The sequence below is a fragment of the Ranitomeya variabilis genome, chromosome 7 (assembly GCF_051348905.1).
Source record: "Ranitomeya variabilis isolate aRanVar5 chromosome 7, aRanVar5.hap1, whole genome shotgun sequence".
In the NCBI taxonomy this organism is placed as follows: domain Eukaryota; kingdom Metazoa; phylum Chordata; class Amphibia; order Anura; family Dendrobatidae; genus Ranitomeya; species Ranitomeya variabilis.
The window spans coordinates 12427312-12453503 of record NC_135238.1 but is presented as its reverse complement, the minus strand read 5'-3'; the positions used below and the strand labels follow the sequence as shown (position 1 = coordinate 12453503).

At 43.5% G+C, this 26192-nt stretch overlaps 1 protein-coding gene across 1 annotated transcript; it reads right to left on the bottom strand.

Moving 5' to 3' along the window:
* Positions 1-6709: 6709 nt before the first annotated feature.
* On the bottom strand, positions 6710-24775 carry LOC143785348 (uncharacterized). The gene is made up of 8 exons (XM_077274110.1): positions 24639-24775; positions 21778-22107; positions 13925-14224; positions 11335-11436; positions 10845-11204; positions 8710-9021; positions 8051-8359; positions 6710-7083 (listed from the first exon to the last, which is right to left on the bottom strand). The coding sequence occupies exons 1-8, from the start codon at positions 24676-24678 to the stop codon at positions 6710-6712; spliced, it is 2127 nt and encodes a 708-aa protein (XP_077130225.1). The 5' UTR covers positions 24679-24775.
* Positions 24776-26192: the final 1417 nt, after the last annotated feature.

The window sequence follows — 26192 nt, the reverse complement described above, 5'->3', positions numbered from 1 at the left end:
TGGGAGGTGAAGGAGAGATTGGAGTCAAACATAACACTCAGACAGCGTGCCTGCTGCCGGGGTGTTATTATGGTGCCACCCACGGAGAGTGAAATGTCAGATTTAGGGAGGTTAGTAGAAGGCGGGAGCAGAAGAAGTTCAGTTTTGGAGAGGTTGAGTTTCAGATAGAGAGCGGACATGATGTTGGAGACTGCAGACAGACAGTCAGTGGCGTTCTGTAGTACAGCGGGGGTAAGGTCAGGGGATGACGTGTATAGTTGTGTGTCATCAGCATAAAGATGGTACTGAAAACCAAATCTGCTGATGGTCTGTCCAATTGGGGCCGTGTAGAGGGAGAAGAGAAGGGGGCCAAGGACTGAGCCCTGAGGTACCCCGACAGTGAGAGGAAGAGGAGATGAAGTGGAGCCAGAGAACAGAACACTGAAGGAGCGTTCAGAAAGATAGGAAGAGAACCAGGAAAGAGCAGTGTCCTTAATGCCTAGTGACTGGAGCCTAGAGAGTAGGAGAGGGTGGTCAACAGTGTCGAAAGCTGCAGAAAGATCGAGGAGAATGAGCAGAGAGTGGTCACCGTTACATTTTGCTGTCAGAAGGTCATTGGTCACCTTGATGAGTGCAGTTTCTGTCGAATGTAGGGCGCGGAAACCAGACTGTGAAGGGTCTAGAAGGGAATGAGTGGAGAGGTAACGGGTAAGGTGGGAGTAGACTAGGCGCTCCAGGAGTTTTGAGATGAAGGGGAGATTGGAGACTGGTCTGTAGTTATTTGTGCATGATGGGTCAAGGGTGGGTTTTTTTAGTAATGGAGTAATGATAGAGTGTTTGAAGGAGGAGGGAAAAATGCCAGAGGTAAGGGAGAGATTAAAAATTGTAGTTAGGTGAATTGTGACGACTGGAGAGAGAGACTGGAGGAGGTGTGAGGGAATGGGGTCAGTGGTGCATGTACTCGGACGAGAAGAGGAGAGAAGCATGGAGACTTCTTCTTCTGTGATGGGATCGAATGTGGAGAGTGAGCCAGGGGAGATGCAGGGAGGAATGGGAGTCATTGCACTTGGTGTCTGGGAGTGGATTTCCTGACGGATATTGTCTATTTTCTCTATAAAGTGGGAGGCCAGGTCATCAGCACAAATGTCTGTGATAGGGTCTTGTGCTTTTGGCCTGAGGAGGGAGTGAAAGGTGTTAAAAAGTTTCTTGGGGTTGTTGGATAGTGAGGAGATCAGGGTGGTGTAGTAGGACTGTTTGGCAAGGTGAAGGGCAGAGTTATAGGTCCTTAACATAAATTTGAAGTGTATGAAGTCTTCTGGGGTGCGAGTTTTCCTCCATAAGCGTTCAGCACACCTAGAGCATCGCTGGAGAAATCGGGTTTGCGATGTGAGCCACGGCTGTTTCACTCTGTGTTTGGAGGTTCTGAAGGTGAGGGGAGCTACTTGGTCTAGGGTGCTTCTAAGAGTGTCATTGTAGTGATGTACTGCCAGATCAGGACAGGAAAAAGAGGAGATTGGGGACAGTGATGAGTGTAAGGAGTCTGAAAGTGTATGAGGGTTAATGGCTTGTAGATTTCTGAGTGTGTGGTAGGTAGGAGAGTGCTGGGGTGGGCGTGGATTTATGAGCGTGAAGGAGAGAATGTTGTGGTCAGAGAGGGGAAGTGGTGAGTTGTCTAGGTGGGAGATTGAACAGAGCCGGACAAAGACCAGGTCCAGGGTGTTACCGTCTTTGTGTGTTTCAGAGGTTGAGAGCTGTGAGAGGCCGAGAGAAGTGGTTAGTGATAGAAGCTGGGATGCAGATGTGGACGTGGGGCTGTTAATGGGAATGTTGAAGTCTCCCAGTATAAGGGTTGGTAGTTCTGAGGACATGAAGTGCGGCAGCCAGGCTGAGAAGTGGTCCAGGAAGTGGGTGGGTGAGCCTGGGGGCCGGTATATGACCGCTACTCTGAGGGAGAGGGGACGGAAGAGCCTGATGGTGTGGACCTCAAAAGAAGGGAATGAAAGTGAAGAAACTGGGGGTATAAGCTGGAACGTGCATTGGGGGGACAAGAGTATGCCGACTCCACCACCAGGTCTGTTAGTGGGTCTTGGGGAATGGGAGAATTGTAAGCCACCATGGGAAATGGCAGCAGGGGAGACAGTGTCAGAGTCCTGGATCCAGGTTTCAGTGAGGGCCAACAGATTGAGAGAGTTGTTCAGAAAGTAGTTGTGCAGGAAAGGGAGCTTGTTACATACAGACCGTGGATTCCAAAGGGCACAATTGAAAGGGAGAGGTGAGGGAGTGCAAGTAATATTAATAAGGTTAGTATGGTTTTGATATGAGATAGGGTAGCGGTTGAGGTTGGGGGATGGGGGACCGGGGTTTGGGGATATGTCCCCCGAAATCAGTAGGAGTAACAAGATAAAAAGCAAGTAGTTTTTTGAAGCGTTTGAAGTTTTTTTGTGCAGTGTGTTTGGGTAAGATGGGCTGAGGTTTTTCAGGAAGGTGAGAAGTGCATGGGAGCTGTACATGGGAGATGGAAGCAGTGAGGAGCTGATGTGTATGAGTCGTGGTGGAGGGGGGATTGGGCGGTGAATGTGGATTGCAAGGGAGCATAGGAGGATAGGAATAAAGCACCTTGATAGAAGGGAGTGCAGAGTGTGGGTTACCTGACTCCTGCCCTGACTAACTGCCATGAAATAACTGCTGTATCACGACGCTTATCTTCGTGACGCTTGCGTGCCCCCCACTTGCGTACCCCCTTAAGGATGGTTCTACATTTATAGTCCAGACTGTGGGGTCAGAAGAGATGGATTGTGGGACCAGGGTGGGGATAATTTGGCAGCTGGGGCCAGCACACCAGGGGGTGATTAAATGATCAAACACATTGTGGCTGGCAACATCTATATGCTATGACACCTTCACAGAGATTGTATCTAGAGTGACCAGTCATGGATATACATCAAACAGCAAGTAAAACATACAGTGCAACAAATGAATTATACCAGTCATTATGCAGGCACATTAAAATATGTTGCTAGATACTAGAGTTGCAGATGACAGACAGGAGACAGCAAGCAGAGGGAGTGAATACCATTAGAGTCTATTGCAGCAGATGATACAGCTATCAGAGGTAGGAAGTTGCACCATTTGAATGAAATGCAGAGGACAGCAAGCAGAGGGAGTGAATACCTGTGTGAAGAGAGAAGATGGGTGTTAGTTCTGTGCCATGAAATAACTGTTGTATCACGACGCTTATCTTCGTGACGCTTTGCTTCTGTGACGCTTGCGTGCCCCCCACTTGCAATTATTATGCAAAAGCATAATAATAAATAATCATGTGATCGCTGATATGCGATTTTCACACCTACAGTGCGGACGATTCGCTCTTCAGAATTCTTTTAGTATTCAGTGAAATCCTGCAGCCCAGGGTTTCATTGAGAAAAGCAGGACGAGAAGCTACTCAGTGTGTGATCATAAGTGATCACGTGATGACTGCTGTAACCGGCAAGCAGAGCCAAATCCCGACATTGAGCATATTACATGCTGTTAGGTTTGGTCGCGCTATAGTGCTTAATTTTATTATTAAACGAGTTGTCGAGGTTTGTGATGAAAGTTCTGCAGTAACTTTTTGTGACTCCAGACTTCTGAATCCTCACAGCTTGTGCATCACATACTGTCAGGATTCTCAGGAACCCAAAGAATGTGGCTTTGCAGCCCTGTCCTGAGTGGAGCAGAGGTGCGTATGCTCCACCTCCGTTGCATTTATTGCAGAACTGCTGTAAAATGCTGAGCACAGTCCATAGACTATAAATCAAGTGGGAAGCCACACTCGGAGACACGCAGTAAAAGTGGCCAACATTTTTTTCACTCAATGGCATCAATTCCTATGCCTATAGTTTACCTATACATGGAGTCGTTTATATTAAAATAATATATTTTTCATCTGTTTCCTGCTGTGCGGTAAGTAGTTTTAGCATGATGTATATTTCCATGCATCAGGTGATGGCGATAGAAGCAGGGTGAGTGATAGCAGAACCGCCCCTCAACTTCTATCACTCTGTAATGTCTTCTATTGTCTGTACAAGTCCCCTCTAAAATGTAAAGTGCTGCGCAATATGTTGGCGCTATAGAAATAAAATTATTATTATTATATTGTCACTGTCCGAATATTTCAGTAGCCTCTAATAGGAAAGTAATGGGATTCTGAAAAAGTATTAAGGCAAGTTCATACTGGGCGTTTTCAGCATTTTTTTTCTTTAGCAAAACCTGATCTCTTGACAGGAAAGAAGCTGCAGAAACAAAGCATGTTTTCCTTAGTTTTCCTTGCATTTTTGTGCGGTTTTTGCTGAGGTTTTGGCATGCTAGATTTCTCTCTTGTGCATACTGATAAAGTATAGTGTTGGAAAAAAAGTCTTAGGGTATGTGCACACGTCCAGATTTCTTGCAGAAATTTCCTGAAGAAAACCGGAAATTTTCTGCAAGAAATCCGCATTTTTTTTTCGTTTTTTTCGCGGTTTTTTTAGCATTCTAATTAGCTTGCAGAATGCTAAAGTTTTCCAAGCGATCTGTAGCATCGCTTGGAAAACTGACTGACAGGTTGGTCACACTTGTCAAACATAGTGTTTGACAAGTGTGACCAACTTTTTACTATAGATGCTGCTTATGCAGCATCTATAGTAAAAGATAGAATGTTTAAAAATAATAAAAAAAATTAAAAAATGGTTATACTCACCCTCTGCAGACAGCCGATCTCCTCGGCGGCGTCCGTTCCTATAGATGCCGGTGTGGTTCAGGACCTTCGATGACGTCGCGGCTTGTGATTGGTCGCGTGAGCGGTCACATGAGCGGTCACGCGACCAATCACAAGACAGCGACGTCATTGCAGGTCCTGAACCACACCATCTATAGGAACCGAAGCAGCAGCATGCAGCGGTGAGAGGCGGGAACACTCCGGGGCCATCGAAGGTGAGTATATGACTATTTTTTATTTTAATTCTTTTTTTTTACCAATTATATGGTGCCCAGTCCGTGGAGGAGAGTCTCCTCTTCTCCACCCTGGGTACCAACCGCACATAATCTGCTTACTTCCCGCATGGTGTGCACAGCCCCGTGCGGGAAGTAAGCAGATCAATGCACTCCTAGGTGTGCGGAATCCCCGCAATTCCGCATTTTTAATGAACATGTTGCTTTTTTTTCCACGATGTGATTTTTTTGCGGAAAAAAATGCAACATTTGCACAAAAAATTCAGAATACCCTGTAAATAATAGGAGGCATATGTAAGCGTTTTTTCGCGTTTTTATCACATTTTTATAGTGAAAAAACGCGAAAAAAACGCGAAAAATCCTGAACGTGTGCACATGGCCTTATTCTGTAGAATCAGGTTTTGGCACAAAAAAGCAGCAAATCCTGATACCTGCACTTTTTCAGGGTTTTTTCAAGGTTTTTTTCACCAACCATTCATTTCAATGGGTTAAAAACGCTGAAAAAAAACGCAGAAACATGCTCCATTGTGCAAAAAGACATGCAAAGCACAAAATCCTGATGACAAAAAAGCAATGTGTGTGCATGAGATTTCTGAAATCTCTTAAGGCCCCGTCTCACTAAGCGATTTACCAACGATCACGACCAGCGATACGACCTGGCCGTGATCGTTGGTAAGTCGCTGTGTGGTCGCTGGGGAGCTGTCACACAGACCGCTCTCCCCAGCGACCAACGATCAGGGGAACGAGTTCGGCATCGTTGAAACTGTCTTCAACGATGCCGAAGTCCCCCTGCAGCACCCGGGTAACCAGGGTAAACATCGGGTTACTAAGCGCAGGGCCGCGCTTAGTAACCCGATGTTTACCCTGGTTACCAAAAAAAACAAACAGTACATACTCGCCTTTCGGTGTCCAGGTCCCTTGCCGTCCGCTTCCTGCTCTGACTGAGATCCGGCCGTACAGTGAGAGCGCAGCGGTGACGTCACTGCTGTGCTCTCACTTCTCACTGTACGGCCGGCAGTCAGTGAGAGCAGGAAGCAGACGGCAAGGGACCTGACGGACATCAGAAGGCGAGTATGTACTGTTTGTTTTTTTTTACATTTACGCTGGTAACCAGGGTAAACATCGGGTTACTAAGCGCGGCCCTGCGCTTAGTAACCCGATGTTTACCCTGGTTACCAGTGAAGACATCGCTGGATCGGTGTCACACACACCGATTCAGCAATGTCAGCGGGGCCTCAACGACCGAAAAAAGGTCCAGGCCATTCCGACACGACCAGCGATCTCGCAGCAGGGGCCTGATCGCTGGTACGTGTCACACATAGCGAGATCGCTACTGAGGTCGCTGTTGTGTCACCAAACTTGTGACTCAGCAGCGATCTCGCTAGCGATCTCGCTATGTGAGACGGGGCCTTTAGGCTTTGCTGGTACTGTAAAACACTGAAAATTAGCATAAAAAAGCAGCAAAAAAAAAGCCCAGTGTGAACTTAGCCTTAGAAAATGTATTGTTTTTCCAAGCTCTTTTACATTATATGCGTTTATTATCGTGGTAAAACCTCTTTAAATGTTCTGGTTTTTGTGTTGTACATGTGGCTAGACATAAGAACAGTATGTCCTGCTTTATAAGTGGATACAGAGCTGACGCTCATGATTTGCACCAGATATCACAGAATCGCTACATCAAAAGCTACAAGAGAGCATTTATGGGGCCCGTGCCCCACATCGGGCAGCTTGTGTCATGGTGTGACTTGTCGTTGTGTTATAGTTTTCATCCATATATTCTCTCACCGATGTGTAGGGGTGCGGTGCTCCGCTCTACGGGACGCTCCGCGCTGGGATGCTCCACTCTGCAGAGGATTTCTGATCCTTCATGTGAACTTATTATTGGGGTGAAAGTCAATGACGCTTCACAGGAATAAGTGTTATCTGCCTGTCTCTTCTCCTTATTTGAAAACTTGTAATTTACATCCGAATTTGATGATGTTCTGGGCAGAGCGGTCACATCTCCGTCCTTCTTTGTGAACCAATTCACAGATAGAAGATCCGGGAAATATCCAGAGATAGCACAGGTCAGTGTGGCTGATTTACCATCTTCCAGCTCAGGAACACTGATAGATCCGACATGTGGGCGCCAGGAAAGATCTGTAATATATGTCAGAATAATAATAATTTAGGAAAGTGGGCTTGTTATGCAACTTTCACATAAAGAATAACTACAGCTACACATTTTTCAGCAAGAAAACCCCCCCACCATTCATTAGATAGATAATAGATAGATGATAGATAGATAATAGATAGATGATAGATAATAGATAGATAAATAGATAATAATATAGATAAATAAATGATAGATAGTAGATAGATTATAGATAATAGATAGATGATATATAGATAATAGATAGATGATAGATAATAGATAAATAGATAGATAGATAGATAATAGATAAATGATAAATAGATAATGATAGATAGTTAATAGATAGATAGTGTTATGTCCCATGAATGAGACATTTTACAGACTGTCCTGTACATTTTACATGCTGTATTGCTGTCTCTCATATTGTTTATTGTTGCTATGTGTTCCTGTGTTTTGCATAGCTGAAATACTCCCTTTCCATGAAGTTTGTCCCTTCTGTCTCCCTCTGCTGGGTGTCATGTCACTTCCTTCTTCTTCTCCCTGTGTCTCAGTCTCCATCTTGGCTTCATTAGAGGCACATGTGCTTTCAGCTTGTCTGAAGAAAGTCTTTTTTACCTGCTGCTGTTTGTATGCATTCAACAAGAATTCTTAAAGAAATAAAAGTGTCTTCTGGATTCTTCATAACATGTGTGCCGGCAGCTGAGTTAAGCTATCTGCGACCGTCGCCAATTGTAAGTAAGGTGAAAAGATTCAGCATCTCACAGAGCCATATTTGCAGCCACAGGCCCCGGGGACAGAATAGATAGATGGATAGATAGATAGATAGATAGATAGATAGATAGATAGATAGATAGATAGATAGATAAATAGATAGATGATAGATAGATAGATAGATAATAAAAGATAATAGATAGATAGATAATAGATAGATAGATAATAGATAAATAGATAGATAATAGATTTCCTCTTTACCTCTGACACTCAGTGATCTTCTCTCTGACGTCTCCGTCCCCTCGTGTTCCCACTCTACAACGATTTTCATCTCTGGATCTCTGAATAAATATTTAGCAATCCAGACGACACTGGTGACCTCGTATGTGAGATCCTCGTCCTGTGCAATGATTGACTCCACAGCTGATATTTCATATTTATCAGACTTATCTTCTCTACACCAGGAGATTTTTATATCTTTAGGATAAAACTTCTGTAGATTCAGAGAGAACTGAACATTACATGAACCGGCCATGGTGATCTCTATAGGGGTCGACATCTGGGGTTTACCTGGAAATAGAATTAGAAATGATCAGATTCTGCAATACTTGTGAAAATAGTTGTAGAAATGAAATGTACACAAAGGACATTTCTTCATCAGGATATTAAGAATATTTTTGCGAAAGTGTTAGAGTTTGTCTGGTTCAATAACAAACAAGGAGTGTGGGCGCCATAAAACTTGTATGATTTAAAAAGAGAAAACACAGTAGTCTGACAATAAATGGCTTCACCCAACCACTAACCATGAGTGGAGAAAAAGTGTTGGTGTTATCATTCATATTCTCTGACAAAAGGCCAAGAAAGCAAAAATTCTGCGGGGGTATGTAAACTTTTGAGCACAACTGTATCTCTCCTCTCACCTGAGTCTCCGATATTCAGCTCCCGGGATTCTGGTTCCTCCATAGATTCATGTTCCCAGGTCACTCGCACTCTGAATCCTGGATCCTCGTGTTGATCCTCAGGAATAACGATCTCACTGGAGACGTTGTAGGTTCCGTCAGGATTCTCGGATTTGGATTCGGTGGATGATACGACCCCTCCTGTCGTTTCCACCCCACACGTCCAGACAATCTTGATATTTTGTGGATAAAATTTCTCCAAGTTGAGTAAATACTTTATTTCTCCAGGTCTCACTCGTCTTCTTGTTAGTGACTTAGACAGTTTGGGTTTTGCTACAAAATGAGCCAAAGAAAGATCCTCAGCCTGTATACCAGCAAAGCCAAATGACATATTCCCACGTTTATAAAGGTCCAAATCGTATCGCATCTTACTTTCCAATTATAGTGAATTAATTCACTTACCCAAAAAACTGCATAGAGGATATTTCAGTGCCACCTATAGAAGCACCCGGAGAACCTTGGGGTCTGTTTTTTTGGGATTGTTCAAGCAAAATTGGTATTGTTGGCAAGTGTGAATGATGGGCTTCCTGGTGCATATTTAGGGGTCACAACAATGGGTCCTCAGAATATATCGAGCCATCATCCTTTACTCCGTGTTTACCAACTATGAAGGCTACTTTATTTTTGTGGAAAAACTGGGCTAGAAATAACCTGTCCATCCCTCTTACTAAAATCTGTATCAGAGCGTTGGAATTTCATATTCCTTATCTTAATTCAGCTTTGTGGCAGAAGAGTGGAATTATCACGGTCACAGATATTTGCAATGATTTGTTTCTTTCCCTTTTGATATTCTTATTATTAAGTATTCCCTAAATAGAAATTGTTTTTAGCAATATCTACAAATTAGACATTTGTAGTCTCATTTTCTCTTTATAGAAATAATTTTTTATTTAAGGAGAAAGTCACAACTGAAGGTCTATGAAAAACCCCACCCGAAGAGTCAAAATTATAGCCTGGACTTTTTGTTTCAAAAAAACGTTGTGGAAAAAGTTCCCATTAAAAGCTTCAACTCAATCCACAAAAAAAGCAAGTCCCCACTCAGGTCTGTCATCTGTTAGCGGAAATACAGGGAGTTTCCATGTTACTGGTAGCACAAAGGCTCTGGAAAAGTGAAATGGCTCCTCACCCGCCAAAAGAAATTCAGCAAATTCTGCGCTCCCAAATCCAAATGCCCCACAGTGTACCTAATCCACATATTGCGTCCACTTTTGGCATTTCTGAAGCGATAAGAGCTTGCCTAACTTACGGCTGCATGCCCCCAGAAGCACAGGCTGGGCATAATGTACTGGTCACTACAACGTACTGGTCACTACAACGGCAGTTTGCAATTTTCACTCAGCAACATTCATTGCTTCTTGTTTCTGGAAAATACCTATGGAGTCAAAATCGTCACTACATCTGTAGATAAATTCTCCAGGGGGTATAATTTCCAAAATGGGGTCCCTTGAGGGGGGGGGGATTCTGCTCTTCTAGCAATTAGGGGCTCTGTATATGGAGTCCGCAAACTGTTCTAGGAAAATCTGCGCTTCAGGAGGCAAATAGCGCTCCGTTCCTCTCGAGTCTTTCTGTATGGCTAAGCAGTACTGTACAGCCACATATGGGGTATTGCCACAGTCAGTAGAAATTGTGAGATATCGCGCCCGCAGTCAAATGGTTTCTCGCGTGTGCGCAGTATGCTTTGTCGAACTGCGGGCAAAGCAGAAGAGCGCACGTGCGAGAAACTGACTGCGCAGGCGCGATATCTCACAGCAATCTGCGTCATCCACATCAAGGACTGCGTGCAGCAGGTGAGGAGAGGGGTGGAGTGAGTGAACTGAAGCCACGACAATTGGACCGGACGGACCCTATTAGTATATATCATGGGAGAAATCTAAAAGGTTTTTATGGGTGATACAAGGGGAGTCAGGGGGTTACATAAGTATTTAGGACATGCACAGTTGACACTAAATAAAATAATATTGTTTGCTGGTAGGACAGAAAAGTGGTGACAGGTTCCCTTTAATATTCAAAATGGCTCATTAACCAGATCTTACAACACTCGGAATAGTAACCTGATAACTGTATGAATGTCAGGTCATATAAAAGTCATATCTCACCATAAATCATCCTGCAGTGAAACGCCTTCTCATCATTGTGGTGACCGGAGACCCCTCTACAGATGAAGGTCACACCTTTATGTCTCTCCATATGGGGTATGAAGCTCAGTGATGATGAATACTGATGTCCCACCACTTGTGATTTGATCACATAGGATGTATCTAGTAAACTCTCCTCTTCTTCTGAACGTTCTCTCATCTGAGACGTCTGGATCTCCTGCTCCTGTCCAGCTCTTCTTATCAGCCAGGTCACACACAGATCCTCGGGGGCGTTATCCACTGTGTAGCACAGGACGGCCTCCTCTCCATCAATCAGCTTAGGAGGTCCCACAATGTCATGTACTATGAATGGTCCAATAACTATAAAACAGCATAAAATGATAAAACTACATCAAACTGGGAAATAACATAACATGGCAGCATGGATTTCCATGTGTTTAATGTGGACATGTAGATTAAACAGTAAATAATCATATCCTGATTACATTACCTTTTCTCCCCAGTTTTAGTTTCCACCACAGAACACCAGTGATAATTACCAGTATAAGCACAACGATAGAACAGGCGGTGATGATCCCGGCCGAGCTTCTGTCTGCAGAAATGGAAGAATAAATAACTATAGAGAGAAGACTTCTACAGAGTCAGTATCGAAGGGAATTTTAATGTTGGCATAAGGTTCGGATATGTCATCACATTATAATAAGGATCTTAGAGGTCTTGGTAGTTGGACCCCAGAGTATCAGATATGATGGAATATTTTATCGATAAGTCATTACATTGTAAAGGCGGGAAAACCCAATATGGCCAACAGTAATTTCGTAAATATTTGTTGTACATTTCTCTTATGTAATCCTCTATTTAAAGCTATTATGCTTTGCTCTTAATGGCCAAACTGTCATTACCAATTTTTTAACGTTTTTAACGTACTGGTCAAACAGCCATAACCTGATAATGTCGCACACATAATAATTGCTTTCCCAGACTATAATGGGACCATCAGCTAAACATGGGCTTCTACAGTCAGACTGTGCCCTGACCCCCTTATCAGAAACTAAGGACCTCTCTGATATTTACACTTTGAAGACCAATATAATCCCTGTTCACATTACAGAACACTATATGGTGAGAAACAAAAAAATGTCCCCAATAAAATGTAACTTTTAATTAAAAAATAAACCAGCTACACATGTTTGCGAAAACATAATGCAACAGTATGAAATCTTTAATATGAAAATGGATATAAATTATAAAGTGGGTAAAGTACCGAAATATTTGTAAGTCAAATAAAGAGAGAACTGAAATATTCCCCAGTTTTAGGTCCAGTCCCTGTTTATGTATGTGACTGGCACAAGATTACATCACTAGGAATCTTACAGGAAAACTGTCCAGTGCAAAAACACCATTTACCTGCAGGTAGAGGGTTAATCTGCAGGTAAATAGCATCAAGTCCTGCCATATATAAGTTAATTTCCTCCCTGTAGCTTTCAGTGTGATGGTCAGGCACTAATGTAATTCTGTTTACCTGCAGATTTACTCTATATCTAAAGGTAAAAAGCATTTTTGGACATGGCAGACTCCCTTTAAATAGGACAAAGGTTCCTGATTAGCTACCCAGTAAGCGCTCTAAGTCCATGTGCACAGGCTGCGGATTCCATTGTGGAATTTACCGCAGCGGATTTGCAAAATCCGCAGTGAAAAACCGCTGCGGTTTTTACTGCGAATTTATCGCAGTTTCTTTTGCGGTTTCCTCTGCGGGTTTTCACCTGCAGATTTCTATTGGAGCAGGTGCAAACCCGCAGCGGAATCCGCACAAAGAATTGACATGCTGCGGAAAATAAACCGTTGCGTTTCCGCAGCATGTGCACTGCGGATTTGGTTTCCCATAGGTTTACATTGTACTGTAAACTCATGGGAAACGCTGCGGATCTGCTGCAAAATCCGCAGCGTGTGCACATATCCTAATTAATCTGCTGCCCAGGTTCCCTAATTAGCTGGTTAGTTAGTGTGTTGCCTCGTCAAGGCTGTTGGATCCCTAAGTGGATGGTTGTCTGAGCTATCCTTTACAATTTGCAAAGTTTTGCTGTTTCCAAGTCTGGAATTTGCAAGTATAATTACATATCCACTCACGCTTATTACATTACACCCATCCATCACTTATATCCGCACCTTGTACTCAGCCTTCTCAGCCAGATTCAGTGAGAAGTGGAGACAGAGCTCCCATTTATTATTTATACCTTCTTGTTAAAATTTGAGTTTATCAAAATAATATCAAGTCAAAGGACCAGTGACCAGGGCAGAAGTGGACAGTTTTCACATATTTTATTTTTGTTACTCCCCTGTGTATTCCATTTCTATTTGTTTTTCCTTATAAATCCACCATACTGTTCCTCAGGGGCGTGTCTTTTGGCTGTTCTGCATTATCACAGTGTGGCCTATAAAAAATCAGTGCCTAAATAAAAAGGCCCATATCTCTGCAACCGAATGGTGAGTTTACTAAAAAAAAAAAAATTGGGTTCCTCAGGGAAGCAGCAGGAATGAAATAAGAACAAAAACAAAATCTGGCCACTATTAACCTATGACAGATCTTTTTAAAAATAAGATCTACTGATCCTCAATCTGTAGTGTGGGCTAGAATAAGATAATTGGGATTGAGATCCAAGATTAACTAAAGCTGAAACTAGAATTAATTCCAACTTTAGACATTTAAGTGGAAACTTTTACCCCATATCGACAGATTAATAACGGCCATGAGGAGCGGCCATGGAATCCATTGTACTTCTAGACAAATCTAATCTGAGAATGAGTGACGTGGACCCTTTTCCCTTTCTTATTTCTCCCCTAATGGTTCCATAGGTGACAGCACTACCCATCAATCCTTCATGGCACGTCTTGTGGAAATGTAGTTTATAACTAAGAAATTGAAATGATAATTTTTTTACTGAAATAACGTTAAAAATTGTAGTTTGGAAGAAATAATTCTGAAAACCACTATCAATAAATAGTGGCTAAAAACACAACATAAAAGTCACTGAAACACCCGATATCGATATGTGGAGAAAGAGATAGTAATAGTAGCTTACCCTCATATATTAGCTGGAAGTGTACTTGGCGAGGATCAGTAAGATGAAAATGTCGGACTCTACATGAGAAGTTCTGCTCTCGGTCCTCCTCAGTGGGTGTGATGGTCACGGTGCTGTTCACACTGTAGGTTCTGTCCGGGTTCTTCTGAGGTTGATCCACAATTACATCGCTCAGCCTCTCTGAGCCCCTGAACCATTTAACCTCAATGTCTATGGGGAAGAATCCAGTGGCGGAGCAGCGCAGGACACTCTCCTCGTTCACTACAACTGTTCTATCTGTGATTGTCACCTGTGGAGGAACTGAAAAACGCAAGAATAAAACATCATTAATGTATCAACATAAGTCCGAAAGCTGGATGGATGATAGAAAAGATGGCGCTGGAGTTTTTCTTTCATAATCTGCTACAAGTGTAACAAAAATCATGGGTAAAATTTTCAACCCGACAGTCCACATCTACCTTCTACCATCTGCCCCTGCTCTCCTCTATCAAAATCCGAGCTGGTTCTTCAGTGCCGACAGTAACTCATAGCTACAAGTCAGCACCATCTGGGCCTTGTTCATGCTTCTTGCCAGGTCCTACAAGTGTCTTTTCAGGCTCAAATACAGTTTTTATTGCATAGGCAAGCTAGTCTTGTTGAATTCCATTACGCTTACATATGTTCCTTATATTTGTACATAGCAGAATAAATTGGTGGAATTAGGACTGTGTGTATATAACATGGAAGAGCGGCAGGTAGAATAGGTAGTGGATAGACAGATCGGTACTCAGGAACAGCAGTATGATATGGAGGAGTGGCAGGTAGAGTAGGTAGTGGATAGTCAGATCGGTACTCGGGAACAGCAGTATGATTTGGAAGAGCGGCAGGTAGAATAGGTAGTGGATAGACAGATCGGTACTCGGGAACAGCAGTATGATTTGGAAGAGCGGCAGGTAGAATAGGTAGTGGATAGACAGATCGGTACTCGGGAACAGCAGTATGATATGGAGAAGCGGCAGGTAGAGTAGGTAATGGATAGCCAGAGATCGGTACTCGGGAACAGCAGTATGATATGGAGGAGTGGCAGGTAGAGTAGGTAGTGGATAGACAGATCGGTACTCGGGAACAGCAGTATGATATGGAGAAGCGGCAGGTAGAATAGGTAGTGGATAGACAGATCGGTACTCGGGAACAGCAGTATGATATGGAGGAGTGGCAGGTAGAGGAGGAAGTGGATAGACAGATCGGTACTCGGGAACAGCAGTATGATATGGAGGAGTGGCAGGTAGAGGAGGTAGTGGATAGACAGATCAGTACTCGGGAACAGCAGTTTGATATGGAGGAGTGGCAGGTAGAGTAGGTAGTGGATAGACAGAGATCGGTACACTAGAACAGCAGTATGATATGGAGGAGTGGCAGGTAGAGTAGGTAGTGGATAGACAGAGATTGGTACTCGGGAACAGCAGTATGATATGGAGGAGTGGCAGGTAGAGTAGGAAGTGGATAGACAGAGATCGGTACACTAGAACAGCAGTATGATAATGATGATGGAGAAGCAGTCACAGGTGAGAGGCCTAGACTAACAGCTGGGAGTGAAATAATCTTGCAAGTGAGGACTTGTAGTCCCAGGCTTGTATAGGATGTTCAATCATGAAATGACGGGGTGGAGCCAATCTGGAACAACACAGGTACTGACAGCTGAATTAACAAGGAGCTGTCCAGAGAGCTGAAAGGTAAGAAAGGGTCGACGGACCAAGGTTATGAGCCAAATAGTTTTCAGCCACAGTTTTAACTGTAACTTAAGTCTACAAGTTATGCTAACTCAAAGAGTCACAAAGGAATATAGAGGCATGAAATAATAGAGAGGAGACGGCAAGAAAATCTTTTTATGGGGGTGCCAGAATGATAAACCCCATGAAACTGCTGGTCCAGACTGCATTGTCCTTACTATTGTACTGTACTTGTCCTTATGCCAAGAGTTCGCATAACTGTTTTTCAAAGGGGTTTATGATCCATGTAGACCTGGACATTTGTTTATCTGATCACTACATTTATTGTGCCCTGCTGTCTCAATTGAGTTAGATTGATTGGTAACGAGAGGGGGGAAGACCAAAAAAAAAAAAAAAAAAAAAAAAAAAGTGAGATCTAAGAGCTGGCCACCTATAAATGTAGATATAGCTTGGGGAAGCATTCATGCAGGGGGCATTCGTGCACTATTATTCGTGTACATTTTTTTTTTCAAAGTACTTTTTTTTCTAAGTATTCAGCAGTTATAACATGGCAGTTAGACAGGGCAGGAGACAGGTAAGACAATCAAAATCTATTCCCTATTCAGTTGGCACACAGCAAATACTCACCATATGTATTTGTATAATCTATATCATGGCTGCTGCTTTCACTCACATTCACCATCCTTGCATCAACTCTTTCCACTCCATCCATATTGGCCCCTCTGTCCTGGCCTCTCCTATGTATAGCACTCATGCTCTGTTCACATTGCTTAACAGCGCAGATCCATTCAGTCCCACCATCCAACACAAGAGACGCTCTCACAAATCACTTAACCATCTGCTCACTCTTTCTATCCTCCTTCTCCTAGTTGCTGGAGACATCTCTCCGAACCCCGGCCCCCCATGTTATAGCCAGTCAAACCTCCCAACTGCTACACCCAGAAACCCCTCTAACCTTATTAATATTCCATGCATGCCTTCTGTCTCTTTCAATTGTGCTCTTTGGAATTCTCGCTCTGTGTGTAATAAACTCTCCTTCATTCATGACTTCTTCCTTTCTAACTCTCTTAATCTCCTGGCTCTTACTGAAACCTGGATCCAGCAGTCAGACACCACCGCTGCTGCTGCTCTCTCATTTGGTGGACTACACTTTTCTCATACCCCAAGATCAGACAACAGAGCAGGTGGAGGCGTTGGTCTGCTCCTTTCACCCAAATGTACCTTCCAAGTTATCCCCCAAGTACCCTCACTTGTATTCCCTTCCTTTGAGGTCCATGCTGTCAGACTCTACATCCCCTTCTCCATGCGAGTGGCGGTGGTGTATCGTCCTCCTGGCCCCTCTCACCAGTTCCTGGATCATTTTGCCACCTGGCTTCCACACTTTCTCTCTTATGACACCCCCACCCTCATCATGGGTGATTTCAATATCCCAATTGCTTCTCCCCTCTCCCCATCTGCTTCTCACCTTTTATCTCTAACCTCCTCTTTCGGCCTCTCGCAGCATACTAACTCTCCAACACATGATGATGGAAACTCCCTTGATTTGGTCTTCTCCCGGCTTTGCTCACTGGATGATTTCACAAACTCCCCTCTCCCGCTCTCTGACCACAACCTTCTTTCATTCTCTATCAAGAGCTGCCATCCCGCTCAGGTCACCCCCACTTTCCACACTTATAGAAACATACAGGCCATTAACACCCAGAAACTTATGAAGAACTTGCAGTCTTCATTGGCCCCAATCTCCTCCATCTCTTGTCCTGATTCTGCTCTGAAGCATTACAATGAAACCCTGCAAAGTGCCCTGGAAGAAGCTGCACCTCCTATACATAGAACAACTCGGCACAGACGGCGACAACCGTGGCACACGCTGCAAACACGTTTCCTGCAGCGGTGCTCCAGGTGCGCCGAACGTCTGTGGAGAAAATCTAATCTGCCCGAAGATTTCATCCATTATAAGTTCATGTTAAAAACATACAACTCTGCCCTTCACCTCTCCAAACAAACCTATTTCAACACCCTCATCACCTCGCTGTCCAATAACCCTAAACGTCTCTTTGACACTTTCCGGTCCCTACTCAACCCAAGAGAGCAGGCCCCAACCACAGATCTCCACGCTGACGATCTGGCCAATTACTTCAAAGAAAAAATTGACCACATTCGACAGGAAATCATTTCCCAATCTCTTCATACCAAGCACTGTCCTCCCTCCCCCACTGCATCTAGTTCACTCTCTGACTTTGAACCAGTTACAGAAGAAGAAGTAAGCAGGCTCCTTGCATCTTCTCGCCCGACCACTTGCACCAGCGACCCCATTCCGTCGCATCTCCTCCAGTCCCTTTCCCCGGCTGTCACCTCTCACCTAACAAAAATATTCAACCTTTCCCTCACTTCCGGTATTTTTCCCTCCTCATTTAAGCATGCCATCATACATCCACTACTTAAAAAGCCCTCCCTCGATCAAAATTGTGCCGCTAATTATAGACCTGTCTCTAATCTTCCCTTCATCTCTAAACTCCTGGAACGCCTGGTCCACTCCCGTCTTACCCGCTATCTCTCAGATAATTCTCTTCTCGACCCTCTTCAATCTGGTTTCCGCTCTTTACACTCTACTGAAACTGCCCTCACTAAAGTCTCTAATGACCTACTAACAGCTAAAGCTAATGGTCACTATTCCATGCTAATTCTCTTGGATCTCTCCGCAGCATTCGACACTGTGGATCATCAGCTCCTCCTCACTATGCTCCGCTCCATCGGCCTCAAGGACACCGTTCTCTCTTGGTTCTCCTCCTCTCTGGCCGATCCTTCACTGTTTGTTTTGCTGGTTCCTCCTCCTCTCACCTTCCCCTTACTGTTGGGGTTCCTCAAGGATCAGTCCTAGGCCCCCTCCTCTTCTCTTTGTATACTGCCCCTATTGGACAAACAATCAGTAGATTTGGTTTCCAGTACCATCTCTATGCTGACGACACCCAATTATATACCTCTTCTCCTGTTATCACGCCGACCTTTTTAGAAAACACCAGTGATTGTCTTACCGCTGTCTCTAACATCATGTCCTCCCTCTATCTGAAACTGAACCTGTCAAAAACTGAACTCCTCGTGTTCTCTCCCTCTACAAACCTACCTTTGCCCGACATTGCCATCTCTGTGTGCGGTTCCACCATTACTCCAAAGCAACATGCCCGCTGCCTTGGAGTCATCCTTGATTCCGAGCTTTCATTCACCCCCCACATCCGATCACTGGCTCGCTCTTCTTATCTGCATCTCAAAAACATTTCCAGAATTCGCCCTTTTCTTACTTTCGACTCTGCAAAAACTCTTACTGTCTCACTTATTCATTCTCGTCTGGACTATTGTAACTCTCTACTAATTGGCCTACCTTTTACCAGACTCTCCCCGCTCCAATCTGTCCTGAATGCTGCTGCCAGGATCATATTCCTCGCCAACCGTTACACCGATGCCTCTACCTTGTGCCAGTCATTACACTGGCTACCCATCCAATCCAGAATCCAGTACAAAACTACTACCCTCATCCACAAAGCACTCCATGGCTCATCACCACCCTACATCTCCTCTCTGGTCTCAGTCTACCAACCTACCCGTGCCCTCCGCTCTGCTAATGACCTCAGGTTAGCATCCTCAATAATCAGAACCTCCCACTCCCATCTCCAAGACTTTACACGTGCGGCGCCGATTCTTTGGAATGCACTACCTAGGTTAATACAATTAATCCCCAATCCCCACAGTTTTAAGCGTGCACTAAAAACTCATTTGTTCAGATTGGCCTACCGCCTCAACGCATTAACCTAATTATCCCTGTGTGGCCTATTAATAAAAAACAACAACATAATCAGGTTCCTCCATCATGTTCTCATACACTTTATGCAGTTAATAGCCTCTGTGTCTGTACTGTTACATACTTAGGCTGATAACTGGTTCATGCAGCTTTACATGAACACCCGAGCCTTACACTATGGCTGGTCCAAATAACTAAAGCAATTGTTACCATCCACCTCTCGTGTCTCCCCTTTTCCTCATAGATTGTAAGCTTGCGAGCAGCAGGGCCCTCATTCCTCCTGGTATCTGTTTTGAACTGTGATTTCTGTTATGCTGTAATGTCTGTTGTCTGTATAAGTCCCCTCTATAAGTTGTAAAGCGCTGCGGAATATGTTGGCGCTATATAAATAAAATTATTATTATTATTATTATTATTATTATTATTGGCCTCGCTGACCCAGGTCAAAGAGAAAGTAGGGCAGAAGATGGAGACTGCAGCTGAAAAGTGGTGACATTGGTCACTAATTCCTTCTCAATGGTGAAAAGTACCTCAGACGGCTTAGAAGAAGACATACTTTCATTCCTCGGTGAGGAGATCATCATAGTCTGCGTGGTTGGGAAAAGACACCTGTTGTCAATGATACTTACAAAAGGAAATTGCCAGTCAGTAAGAAGAGGCAAAGTCATACTTAACCTGGAGTGAGTCTCCCACTGCCAGAATAAGGTCCTCCTAGATGAAGAGCAGCTAAGAATCCTGCTTGAGATTAAGTCTGAGATGTTACCCAAGTATTTGGGCTGGGTAGTAGGAGAAATGGTCTTGTCTGCAATAGCTCTGTCTGGGGAATATTCCTGAAATGATGAAGCAGACTGGTGGGAAGAGACCTTTTCTCTCTTGTGAGAGAAAGTCTGCAGTTAGGAGAGGAAGCCTGTTCAAGCAACATGTCAAAAGTGGCTGAAGAACACATTTAGGTGATATAAACACTCCAGAAACTCTACTGATTGGGAACTTATAGCCTGGGTCAAAGATTTCACCAATCGGGTGAAATCCTGAGGGGATGCCAAGTTATTTTGGGCAGATGGGAGGGTTAAGGTACTGTACACATAAGGAGCCTGGCTAAATGCATAGCAATCATTTGTCAAATTGTGATCACACTAAATAAGTGATGACTGCCATTGTGGAGGTTCTGGAGGGTGGATTTCCCAAGTAAAAATATTTTGTCTATGGAAAGAAGCAAAAATGAGTTTAGAAGAGCAGCTACTGGTACCCAGGAGGTATGGAGCCGTATAACCGCAAGACTAGGTCCCTCAATGATGGTGGTGGCAGGGAAGCAGGTAGATATTCAGGCTTGAGACTTGTGGAGTGCAAAAAAAGCTAGGACAGGAATAGATTATAGCACAACCGAGGAAACTGAATATAAACAGAAACCCAAGGAGTATATTCCAAAATATTTATTAAATAAAATGCAAAGCAGAGTAATTACTAACCAAGCAGGACTAAAGGATAATAACAGGTGAACCGCATGAAAATTTCAAATAACCCCGTATTGTGAAATAAATAACACAATACTATGCTAGCCAAGAAACAGCATTGTACCAATAATATAATATAATATAAGTGCAATACATATATTACTAAAATATGGTTCTGCTACACTGAAACGAGCCATCAGGCTCCCTTATTGAAAAAGCCCACCATAGTATCTGTAAAGATAAAGTGCTATCCAAAATTGTTTGCAAAAGTGCAGAGTGTGCCAGGTAGGGAAAGATCAAAAATTAAAGTGCATACTGCCAATTAGAGCAAAGATATTAAGATGCTGCATGGGGGAAAAAGAAAGGGGTTACCTATATGCGGTATTCAGCCTGAGATCCAAAACCTGCCGCCTCAACGCGCGTTTCGCCGATCTTCGTCAGGAGGCGTGAAGCTGTGGCCTGAAACAGTTGGATATTGCATGGCAACCCCTGTGTGGAGGTTGTGAATTAAGGCCAACAAAAAGAAAAGTATTGTAGGCAAGCACAGGTGAAACTATAGGTCTAGGAGCTCACCCCAACAGCAGGACCTTCCACCCTGTCCAGAAAGAAATAAAGGGCCCCATACAAGGAGCAAGGAGAAAATACAGGCTGCCAGCAGATTACTTGGAAGAGTAACCCCTGGAGAAAAAATAACCAAGGGAGAATAAAAAAGAGAAAGAAAAACAAATACTGACCCCAGGAGGGACCATGTCGGGTAAAGCACCATGAGCCTAAGATATTAGAAGGGTGCAAAAGTTTAATGATGCCCTTTCGATGTTTTATATGAGTACAAAACAGTCCTACTTAATTGGGTGAGTGCAGTTAGTTATTTCTGATTCAACTCTGTTATCGAGGACTCACCTCCAACGTCCAACCAGAGCCTCTTCTCCCTCCTCTCCGAGTTATAGATCACTGAGCACTTGTATCTTCCACCATCAGATATTCTTATATCAGAAATAGTCAGATTAGCTGCCCCGGTTAGTAATTCTTCTGTGCTCAGGGAATATCTAGAAGAATTTGTCCTCACAGTTTTGTTATAGCTCAGGATTTCCTTATCTAGAAAGTGCCAGAATATTGTGAGATGATTGAGATCTACAGGAGGATTGTCCACTGTGAACAAACAAGGAACCCAAGTGTCAGATCCCAGCCTGGCAGCATTTGTGGATGGTCCGGTCAGCTTTAGTGATGACACTGTGGACAATAACAGATATAGTCCATTATATATACACAAATTAATGACATATTCCGTGTCTCATAGTGTCTCTTAACACATACTTTTACTGATGAAGCTATCTTGTATGGGTTTATGGCAGAGTGGCCCGAAGGAAGGTTCTCCTCAGTGCAAGACATAGGAAAGCCGACATAGAGTTTGCTAAAAAACACATGAAGGACTCCCAGACTATGAGAAATAAGATTCTCTGGTCTGATGAGACGAAGATAGACCTTTCTGGTAATAAATCTAAGCGGTATGTGTGGAGAAAACCAGGCACTGCTCATCTCCTGCCCAATACAATCCCAACAGTGAAACATGGTGGTGGCAGCATCATGCTATGGGGGTGTTTATCAGCTGCAGGGACAGGACGACTGGTTGCCATTAAAGGAAACATGAATGCGGCCAAGTACAGATATATCCTGGATGAAAACCTCTTCCAGAGTGCTTTGGACCTCAGACTTGGCCAAAGGTTCACCTTCCAACCAGACAATGACCCTAAGCACACAGCTAAAATAACAAAGGAGTGGCTTCGGTACAACTCTGTGACCATTCCTGACCGGCCCAGCCAGAGCCCTGACCTAAACCCAATTGAGCATCTCTGGAGAGACCTGAAAATGGCGTCCACCAACATTCACCATCCAACCTGACGGAACTGGAGAGGATCTTCAAGAAAGAATGGCCGAGGATCCCCAAATCCAGGTGTGAAACACTTGTGGCATCATTCCCAAGAGGACTCATGGCTGTACTAGCTCAAAGGGTGCTTCTACTCAATACTGAGCAAAGGGTCTGAAGACTTATGACCATGTGATAGTTCAGTTTTTATTTTTTAATACATTTGCAAAAATTTCTACATTTCTGGGTTTTTTTCAGACAAGATGGGGTACAGAGTGAACATTAATGAGAAAAAAATTAACTTTCTTTGAATTTACCAAATGGCTGCAATGAAAAAAAGAGTGAAAAATGTAAAGGGGTCTGAATACTTTCTGTACCCACTGTATATAACCTGTATACAGGGATTTCTGTGGTCCAATCTTTCCCCAGATTTGTGGGGCCACTACATGCACCTTATAGACATATTGTGAGGGCTGTTTTTTGGAGGGAGGTTATTTTTCATACTCTGGGACTAACCTCACATATCAGTCCCTGACTCTGCATTTATTACTGATTGTTAATTATTTATTGTTGACTCTCGCTGCATATGTGTATCTTGATACGGGATGCCAGGTCTCGAGCGTTCGGGGTGTTGGCCGATCACCATGTTGTAAATGTGTTTTAATTGTTTTTATGTGTTTGTGGTTTTGTATGTTCCAGTCATACATTTTATACTATTTATATTATTGGATCAGGGGTGCGCACCAATCTGCTTCCGCACTCAGTAGCACTTTGTACTTACCAGATTCTGTCTGATGACTGATTTATGCAGCGTTATTTGAATATCCCTATTTATGTGTTATATTGATGGCCGGACCGCACATGACAAGCACTTTTCTACCTTTGTGCCCCCCATTATCTCATAGATTGTTGCTCTGGTCCTCAGTCCTCTGGTGTTTTCCTGTAATGTCTGCTATTGTCTGTACAAGTCCCCTCTGAGTTGTACAGTGCTGCGGAATATGTTGGGGCTAGAGAATAATGATTATTCCGATATTATTAGTATCACTGACCTGTAAATACTTTCTGATGGTAAGTTCATACTGGGTGTTTTTTTTCAGCATATTTTTTTCTGCAACAAAATCTGATCTCTTGGCAGGAAAGCTGCAGAAAAAAATCAAGTTTTCCTTGTTTGTTTGTTTTTTTGTATTTTCGTAGTGGTTTTGGCATGCTAGATTTGTCTCTTGTGCATGCCGATAATGTTTAGTGTTGAAAAACAAAGTCCTATTCCATAGAATCAGGTTGTGGCACAAAAAAACGCAACAAAACGTGATACTTGCGTTTTTAGTGCATTTTTTCAGTGTTTTTCACCAACCATTCCAGTCAATGGATGAAAAACGCTGAAAAAATGAAGAAAGAAGTGACATACTGTACAGTATGTAAAAAAAAAAACATGCAAAGCCCAAAAAAATGATGACAAAAAAACAATGTGTGTGCATGAGATTTCTGAAATCTCATAGGCTTTGCTGATCCTGTAAAACGCAGCTGAAAATTAGCATAAAAAAGCAGCAAAAACGCCCCGTGTGAACTTCACCTTAGTGTGGGACCTTTACTTCTGGTTATCAGCCCCTCCTTATATTATCCTCTTCACTCTAAACATGGGAATTATGTAACGTCAGCCATAAAATCACAGGAACATCCAAACCATAAACAGTTAAAGCAGAATCACACCCAAACCATCACATCCGTCTTATTACGGTTCTCGGTGTGTTAGGAAGGCAGATCCAGAATCCGTGTAATATAATGTAATACGGACGTCGCCGTTCGATAGGAAACGTGATCCGACCGCATCTGTCCAGAGATAAATTATTGGGGTTTGTTCTCGTAAACCTTCATGTGAAGAGAAAGGGGAAGCACTGACCTGAGAGGCCGAGGAGCAGGAGGCAGAGGAAGCCCTTCATGGCCTCACAGATCTTCTCCTAATTCACAGATCACGCCTGTAACTCCTCGCTGATCCCGGGTTGTGATTTACCGAAATTACCAGATTTTCTCCATTGTCTCCTTCACATGGCAGCTATGATCCAGCACAAAGTGGAGGCCGACACTTCCCAAACAGCTTTCACTTTCTATTTCCTATTTGGGAAAACAGCATTTTTTAGGGTATGTTTCCACGTTCAGGAAACGCTGCGTTTTTGACGCTGCGTTTTTCCGCAGCGTCAAAAACGCAGCGTCCAGATGTTACAGCATAGTGGATGGGATTTCATGAAATCCAGACTCCACTATGCGTTTAAAAACGCATGCGTTTTTGCCGCGAAAACGCATGCGTTGTGCGTTTTTTCTAAACGCAGCATGTTGCTACTATGAGCAAAACACGCAGGTACACCGCAGGTGACCTGTCAGTGACCTCAGGTGCAGTTTTGGTCAGGATTTTACCTGCATAAAATCCTGACCAAAGCCTGATGCAATCCTGAACGTGGAAACATACGCTTAGGCCGGAGTCACATTAGTTATTTTAAAATCGGTCCGATTTTGTTCCTGCAAAGTCAGACGAACTTAATGTAAGTGTCAGGCGTTTTTCAGGTCAGTACAATCCGATATTTCACACCTAGTATCCGATTTACATCCGAATGCATTTTACATGGAGAAATTCTCTGTCATTTACACATCATTTTCTAAAGAAATATTCTTCAAAACACATAGATAGATAGATAGATAGATAGATAGATAGATAGATAGATAGATACATGTGCTTCTCACAAAATTAGAATATCATCAAAAAGTGAATTTATTTCAGTTCTTAAATACAAGAAGTGAATCTCCTATATTCTATAGAGTCATTACACACAGAGTGATCTATTTCATGTGTTTGTTTCTGTTAATGTTGATGATTATGGCTTACAGCCAATGAAAACACAAAAGTCATTGTCTCAGTAAGGCTACTTTCACATTAGCGTCGTGCACTGCATGTCGCAATGCGACGTTGCGGCGCACCGACGCATAATGTGGAAGCGCCGCACAACGGGGGCAGCAGATGCAGTTTTACAACGCATCCGCTGCCCCATTGTGATGTGGGGGGAGGAGGGGGCGGAGTTCCAGCCGCGCATGCGTGGTCGGAAATGCTGCACACGACGCACCAAAAAACGTTACATGCAACGTTTTTTGGTGGCGACGGTCCGATGCAACACGACGCAACCGTCGCACGATGGTTGCAATGTGTGGCAATGCGTCGCACTGCGTCGCTAATGAAAGTCTATGGAGAAAAAACGCATCCTGCAAGCAATTTTGCAGGATGCGTTTTTTCTGCAAAACGACGCATAGCGACGTGCAGTGCACGACGCTAGTGTGAAAGAGGCCTAAATTAGAGTACTTTATTGTAGTGAAACCTCCACCAGGGGGAGCTGGTGAGGGAAGAGAGGTTAAACACTAAGCGTAGCAACACAGAGAAACAGCACAGGTGTCACAGGTACTGAGAGAG